The sequence below is a fragment of the Octodon degus genome, unplaced genomic scaffold (genome assembly GCF_000260255.1).
Source record: "Octodon degus isolate 3935 unplaced genomic scaffold, OctDeg1.0 scaffold00007, whole genome shotgun sequence".
NCBI lineage: Eukaryota > Metazoa > Chordata > Mammalia > Rodentia > Octodontidae > Octodon > Octodon degus.
In genome coordinates, this window is record NW_004524583.1 from 29,363,891 (window position 1) to 29,371,949 (window position 8,059).

At 43.4% G+C, this 8,059-nt stretch overlaps 1 protein-coding gene across 1 annotated transcript in view; it reads right to left on the bottom strand.

Annotated features, from left to right (window-relative positions):
* Window positions 1–8,059, bottom strand: part of Map3k9 (mitogen-activated protein kinase kinase kinase 9) — a 79,277-nt gene that overhangs the window by 32,094 nt on the left and 39,124 nt on the right. Inside the window, exon 3 of the mRNA XM_004624838.2 lies at window positions 3,719–3,899. Coding sequence (XP_004624895.1) covers window positions 3,719–3,899 — 181 coding nt within the window. The remainder of the gene's footprint in view (window positions 1–3,718; window positions 3,900–8,059) is intronic.

An 8,059-nucleotide genomic window follows, 5' to 3' on the forward strand; every position in this document is an offset into this window, starting at 1 on the left:
AATAAAGAAGGCCACTATATACTGGTTAGGGGAAAAATTCAAGAGGAAGAGGTAACACTCACAAATATATATGCATCATACACAGGAGCACCCAACTATATAAAGCAAATCTTAATGGACATGAAAAACCTGTGTGGTATCCAATACCACAATCTTAACAGGAGACCTTAACAACCCCTTATCCCAAAAAGATAGGTCAACCAGACAAAAAATTAGCAAAGAAATACAGAACTGAACCAGAACTTGAATCAAAACCTACTACAAAGCTACAGTAACCAAGAAAGGGTGGTACTGGCCTAATGATACACATAGATTAATGGAATAAATCAGAATTACAAAGCTGGAAATAAGCCCATACATTTGTGGTAAACTAATTTTTTACAAAGGTGCAAGACAATTGAATGCTATAAGAATAAACAGTTTTTCTGTAAATGACACTGGGAAAACTTAATAGACATAGTTTAAATATATTATAAAATTGGACCCCTACCTCATACCACATCAAAAAAAATCAGGTAAAAATGTACCATAAAAAAGAGAAAAGCAAAATATATTCATATGTTAAGATAGTTACACTACCAGTTTCTTAGTTCACTGAAAAGAAAGATTTGTGCTAAAAGTGTTTGGATAATTAAATGCTGATATCTTGTACTCTGAATAACTAACTTAAAGATAACAATACAAAATGTATTAACTAGTGTTATCCTCCTATTATTTGTTTTAAAATTTAGAGGTTTTTTTTCTCTTTAAAATTCAAAAATAAAAATGGATCAGAAACCTAAATATAAGAGCTAAGATTATAATATTCTTAGAAGAAAACACAGGTGTAAATCATCATGACCTTAGATTAAGCAATGGCCCTTAGATATGATATCAAAAGTATAAGCAACAACAACAAAAACAGATAAATTACACTTCATCAAAATTAAAAATATTCACATTTCAAAAGATACTATCAAGAAAGCTAGAAAATTCTAACATACAGATGGAAAAAATTTAAATCATATATTTGATGCAGAATTCTTTCAGGCAGATGCAGGGACTGGAGTTCAATCCCCTCCCTGCCGTGCTCTGCCATGCAGGTCCCAACCCCGGGGCACACTGACACAGCGAATGAGACTGGGCATGGTAGTGCGCACCTGTAATCCCAGCACTTCGGAAGCTAAAAACAGGAGGATCACTGAGTCCAATCTGTGTAGTGAGACCCTGTAGACCGTGCACTAAATACATTAAAAAAAAAAAAAAGAATTCTTTCAATTCAACAATAGAAAGACATGCCAGCTTTTAAATTGGTAAAGGATTTGAATAGATATTTCTCCAGAGAACATAAACAAATGGTTGGAAACAGAGAGATAACTACTATCATTAGTCATTAGGGAAATGCAAATCAAAACTACAGTGAGTCTATTCCACACAGACCAGGACAGCGATAATCACACCAGACAGAACCAATTGTTAAAAGGGTGCAGAGACGCGGGAACCCTCCCTCATACACTGCAGTAGAAATGTCAAATGGAGCTGCTGTGATCAAAATAGTTGTTGGTGTACAAAATAGTTAGGATAAGTTTACAGCTACTTTTGCTTAACTCAATGAGAAGAAAGAGGTGTACTAACAGTGTTTGGACAGAATATCCTGTCTGCTTCTTGTACTATGGGTAACCACTAAGAAGATAACAACGTACAGTGCATTGAGTATCAAAACTGTCCTATTAATCAGCTGTGAAACTGTCTCATTCATATTTATTTCTCAATTTAAAAAAATATTTAAAAAAATAGTTGTTGGTTTCCAAAAGAGGGAAACATAGAATTACCATGTAACTTAGCAATTCCACTCCTAGGAATATAACCAAGACAACTGAAAACATACATTCACAAAGAAAAATTTGTGCATAAATGTCTACAGCAGCGTTATTCCTAAAAGCCCCACAGTGAGAACAACCTGAATGTCCATCACCCCCAACATGGATAAACAAATGTGGTCTACCCATACAAAGACACTACAGCATGGTAACACAGGGGTATCTCTGATACAAGCTACATTATGAACGGGCCTTGAAAACACTATGCTAAGTGTAAGAAGTAGGATACAAAAGAACACACTGTATGATTCCATGTATACGAGATGCCTGGTGTAGGCAAATACAGGAATAGAAAATAAATTAGGGCTTGCCAGGGAATAGAGGGCAGGAGGAATGACTGAGAATTGGTATGAAGTTTCTTTTAGGGGTGAGAAAAGGGTTCTGGAAATGTACAGTGATTGCTGTGGGTTGAAGAGTGGCCCTACAAAGAAATGCTGGTGTCCCAATACCTAGAACCCTTATCTGAACTAGGATTTCCCCTAGAGTTTCTGGAGGTATGGCATTACCCATTTCAGACTTCTAACCTCCAAGCCTCCGAAAGAATACATTTCTCCTCGTTTAAGCCACCTGGATTATAGTAATGTGTCACACCACAGCAGCCCTAGGCAGCTAGTAACGGTGGTAATCGTTGCACCCATTTGTAAAGGACATTACAAATCACTGACTTAAATACATTAAAAGTAAGCTTCATGCTATGTGAGTAGTATCTCAAAAAAGCTAAAGAAAATGTGCACAAGGGCCAGCCAAATAGCTCAGTGGATTAAAGCGCCTGCAAGTAGGTGCAGGGGCCAGGGGTTCAATCCCTGGGCCTGCCGTGCTGGCCCCGCCCCTGGGGTGCACTGAGATGGTAACTGAGACTGGGCATGGTAGCATGCACCTGCAATCCCAGCTCTTGGGAGGCTGTAAATAGGCAGATCACTACCAATCCCATCTAGTAGTGAGACCCTGAACACCCTGTAGACCTTTCCCTAAAATATAGGAAAAAAAGAAAAGAAAAAGAAAAAAGAAAATGTGCACATACACAGTATCCATCTACCAAGATGCTCCTTTAACAGTACATCTAGGAAGCACTGACTTTATAGACTGAGATACACTGGTACCCAAAGCCCTTTCTCCTTTCTTCTGGACTCCAAGTGATGTGTCCACTGTCCCACAGCCATGAGGATGTATATTTTGTCATTGCCCACTCACCCGCAGTAGGGATGAAACTGTTTAGATCTACGCCCTTGGGCCTGCTGGGCTGGCACTCACTAGCAAGAGTGATAATTAGTAGTCTGTAGCTCTGTCGTTCATAGGGCATGCTTGGGACTCATCTTTCCCCCTTTCTGGATCACCAAATAGAGCTTTGAGTGAAAGATTAACTAGATAACTGGAAAAGGTAACTTCTAAGCCACCAGAAAAAAAAAAAAAAAAAAAAACAGCACAAAAAATGCTCAGCAGCTCAGGAACTCAGAGGGAGGATGCTGGGTTGGCCTGCACCCAGCCCCAGCAGTAGCAACCCCTGGTGCCTGGCACTGCTGCCAAGCTGGCCACGCTGATCCGGCGAAGCTCTTCAGGAGTCACTGCAACTCGTAGCAGCAGACAGGACAGACAGAGCACCTGCTGCCTCTGCAATCTACTGGTCTTTCCTGAGGAGCACTCTCCACACAAATGGGCCTGCCACAGCACTGGAAGAATCTTTTTTGTAAAAGAAAGCACAGGAAATTGTCACGTGGCAATGCGGGAAGTGGCACAGATTGCTGTGAGGGGGTCACTTAGACTTACTAGGGATTGCCAGGATTGTATGTGAGCTCACTTCTAAAACACGTGTGCAGCCAGAAGACAGCCAGGTATATCGTCCCTGCACTTCTGGACCTTACCTCCACACATCACTGCCTTTGGAAAACATGGAGGCACGGATGACTTCAGGGGCCATCCAAGCATAGGTCCCTGCAGCGCTCATCTTGGTGGTTCGGTGCCATTCCCGAGCCAGGCCAAAATCAGTGATCTTCAGAATCTTGTTGCTCAGGTCTCCATTCTCCACCTTCTGCAGGATCAATACTGGGCAAGGAAAAGAATGCAGAAGAAACCAGAGTCTGCATTAATCACAGGGACACCATAAGCACAGAGCCTTCCTACCATTGTCCTCACCTCTCCTACAGGCTTCCACAGCTGTCATCATGGAATGATGGTAAAAGCCATTGTTTCTCAAACACCTTCAAAGTATTGCCTCTGATACAACCAACAACCTTACAAGGTACCTACTACAGGCTGAGCAACCCTAGCCCAAAAATAATTTTAAAGTAATCAACCAGGGGACTTGTGGGTTAGCTCCCGCCCCCCGGGAGATGCTGAGATGGCGATTGAGACCAGGCGTGGTGGCGTGTGCCTGTAATCCCAGCACTTAAGAAGCTGTAAATGGGAGGATTACTACGAGTCTGATCTATGCAGTGAGATCCTGTAGACCCTGTCCTAAATACAAAAAAAAAAAAAAAAAAAAAAAGTAATCAACCAGTAAAGTCTATGCAAATGTTTCCAAATCTGAAAGCAATCCAAAATCTGAAACATTTCATGTCCCAAGTTCTAAAGAATAATGGATATTCAGCTTATCCTGCCATCTTAGCTTTACAAATGCAGAAACTATGAGAAAGCACTATAAAACAGATTCCCAAAGTCACTCAACTAAGATGTGAGGGCTGAATCCCAGGCAGCCTTACACGCGACACACGCCAGGAAGGAGGGGCTGGCGCACTGCAGCAAGCATGCTCTGGGCTCTACCTAGCGCCCAACAGTAACAACAAAGCACTAGCGCCCAGGAGCCCCCGAGCAGCAGCAGAGGCAGCCACTGTGCTCCTGTGGCAGTTCCCAGGACAAATGTGCTCTTCTGGGAGCCAGTCTCGTTAAAAAGACCCACACCAAGAATTACTGAAGTGCTCTAAAGTAGCCAAGAAACTGCGCAGGCAGCAAGTGAGCTCTGTGGGGACGCGGGAGCCGCGCCTCCATTTTCACAAGCAGGATGGTTCCAAAGGTTCTGTGCAAGCACAACGCCTTCTAGGCCTCGTACTGGTCACCTGGAATTTCAGAACTCTGTATGCAGGATTTCAGGGCAGAAAGGAAAGTTCCTTCCTCATCTCTGCTATTTCAAGTCCAAAGGCAAGAAGAGTAGCAAAGAAAATACTGAAGACAGAACGAGAAATAAATGCTAATACAGCCGCACCCAGGCGGCTTGAACCAGGGAAACTGAAGAAACTACTGGCGGGTCCTCAGCACCATACGGGCCAGGTTACCCAGAGCTCCGGCCAGCTCTCTCCTCCTTTCCTCCTTGGGGTCTCTATCTGCTAACAAACCTTTACTTTTTGGAGAAGTTTGCATTAAAAGATGTTCTTCCACATCTAAAGAAAGGACTCTGAGGGCGGTGCACTGGGGCGCTCACTCTGGGCCGGAGCAGGGGCAGGTGGCTCTGTGGCACATTCATACTGCTCTTTGCTGCCCCCAACTCCCACTGCAAAGTCCCCTGAGTTGTTACTCCCTGAAGGAACGTGAGCCAAAGCCCTCTGCGTCCCAGTGCTTCTCAGCGAAGAAGCAGTGCAGCAGGATCACTAGCAGCTACAGAGCTGGGGGCAGAAAAGAGCCACTCGCTGGCCCTCATGGACAAGCCTCTCTCCTCCACACCCTCCCCACCCTGATACCACCACCACACACACACACACACACACACACACACACACACACACCAGCCTCCAGCATCCTAGGGGGTGTAGGCCTTTGAATACTTACGCAAATTTTTAAGAAAAAAGGGCAAAACGAATTTGCTCTGTCTCATCTATTAACAAAAGTATTTCCACAGTCTTCTGGGGCAGAGATAACAGGAAGTGGACATTCACACAGCCAGGGAAGTGGTGCTGAGGAACCCCCCCCCCCACTTCAGTCAGAACTGCTGTTTCTCTGAGCATCCACGAGCAGAAAATTCCGAGTGAGTTCTTCCTTTCCATGCACTACAGCACGGTGGGGAAAAGGATAAAGGTTTATGAGATCAGCCTACAGGATGGCTTAAGAAGCTGCCTGCATGGGCTGTTCAGATAGTGGCGGCAGAGCGCAGGCCCTCCGGGGTCTCCCTCTCCCTGCGGCCGGGCACCCGCCTGCCCCAAGTGCCAGTCAAACACTTGCCACCAGTGCTCAGCCCCTCAGAGTGTCTGACTGAGGAATCCCTGGCCTAGGGGTCTCGCACTTGTGAAAAATGAGAGCCTGCAGTCAGGAACCAGCTAGAAAGTTCGACAAAGGGCCACAGACAACAGGGACCTGACACACTGGCACCTACAGAAGCTTTCCTTCTGTTTTGTAGGTTTCTTTTCTTTTATTGAGATAAAATCTGAATATTGTACAACTAACCATTTTAAAGTGAATGATTCAGAGGCCTTTAGTACTTTCACCAGCACCATGCCATCTCTGTCCAATTCCAAAACATCCTCCTCACCTCACACGAAGCCACACACATGAAGCAAGTCATCCCGATCTCTGCTAGCAACCACCAACCTGCTGAGTCCCTGTCGATTTACCTGCTCTTAACATTCATATAAATGGAATCACACATATGCTATACACTTGAGTGATCTCACTGAAATTTTTCAAGGTTTATCATTAGCGTTGCTTAGACTACTACCACGTCCCTTTTCTATGGCTGAATAATAATCCGCTGTGTGCGTATGCTACAGTTTATATATTTGCTGCTGACATTTGGGTTGCTTCTACTTTTCAGCTATTGTAAGCAGTGTTGTCATGAACATATGCATATTATTTTCACCTTACAGGGTATGTACCTAGGAATGGAACTCTCAGATCATACAGTTATTCTCTGAGGGACCACCAAACTGTTATCCACAGGAAAGAACAACTGTACACTTCCAAGAGCAGAATACGAGGGTTCCAGTTCCTTCACATGCTTAACAATATTTATTTCTACCACTGTCACTTCTTAGACGTGAAATACACTCATTTGTGGCTTAAGTTTACTTGTTTTTTTTTTTTTTTCCAGTACAAGGGATTGAACTCAGGACCTTGCACTTGCCCGACAGGCTCTTACGCTGCTGAGCTACCTCTCCCCAGGTCTGCACATTTTCCCTAACTAATGACACTGATCATCTTTCCACGTGCTCACTGGGCACTCACATATTTTTCTAAAGAAATGTCTATTCAATCTTTCACTGATTTTCTTAAGTGGGTAGTTTATTTTTATGTTGTACTATAAGAGTTACTTACATATTCTGGATACTGGATTTATCAAGTAGATAATGTGCAAATGTTTTTCCTATTAAATAGTCTGTCTCAAAAATAAATAAATAAATAAATAAATAGTCTGTCTTTTTGCATTCTTGATAATTCTTTTGGTGAACAAAGTTTTTAAGGTAGATGAAGTCCACTATTTTTTCTTCTGTTGTTCACGTCGTTGGTGTAAATCTAAGAAGTCCCTGCTATAATGACTGCCTGTGCCAACTTGGGTAAGAGAAGTTTAACTAAATTGGCTCAGCAGTTGCACACCCTCGCTACAGAAGGCCCACCCCAGGACAGCTTGCTGCGGGCACGGTACAAAGAGGAAACGAGGATGACCCCTTGTTTCTTCAGAGGCGCTCCAAGCCGGCCTTCAACTTGGACGGCATCTTCTGGCTTCCAGTGCAGACCCTCAGCCTTCAGGTGTGGACTCTTTAGCCTTCTACTGCAGACTCATCGGCCTCTAAATACGGACTCACACAGGACCTTGCAGTGAGTTCCAGACCTTTCACCTGGGTCCCTGGGATATTCTGTGTGCAGACAGACCGCACTATTCAAGCCAATCTTGTAAATTCTTATGTATTTGTACATCTTGTGTTATATCTGCTTCTGTAGTAAACACTGGCTGACACAACTGCTAAACCCAAGGTCATCAAGAGTTACCTCTATATGTTCTTCTAAGAGTTTGATGGTTTTTGCCCTTATACTTAGGTCACTAGTTCATTTCTAGTCAATTTTTGATATATCAAATTAAGATAGAAATCCAAATTCAATTTTCAACATATGGCTATTCACATGTCACAGCAACATGTATCAAAGAGGAAAGCTTTACAACAGAAGCAGCATGGATCCCAGTTCTCTCCCTTCATTCTTTCCTGAGTGGAGAGAAAGGTTATTTTCACAGAAGCTTTTGTATCTTTATCTCTGGAGTGAGGGCTGGGGAGATGGCTCAGTAG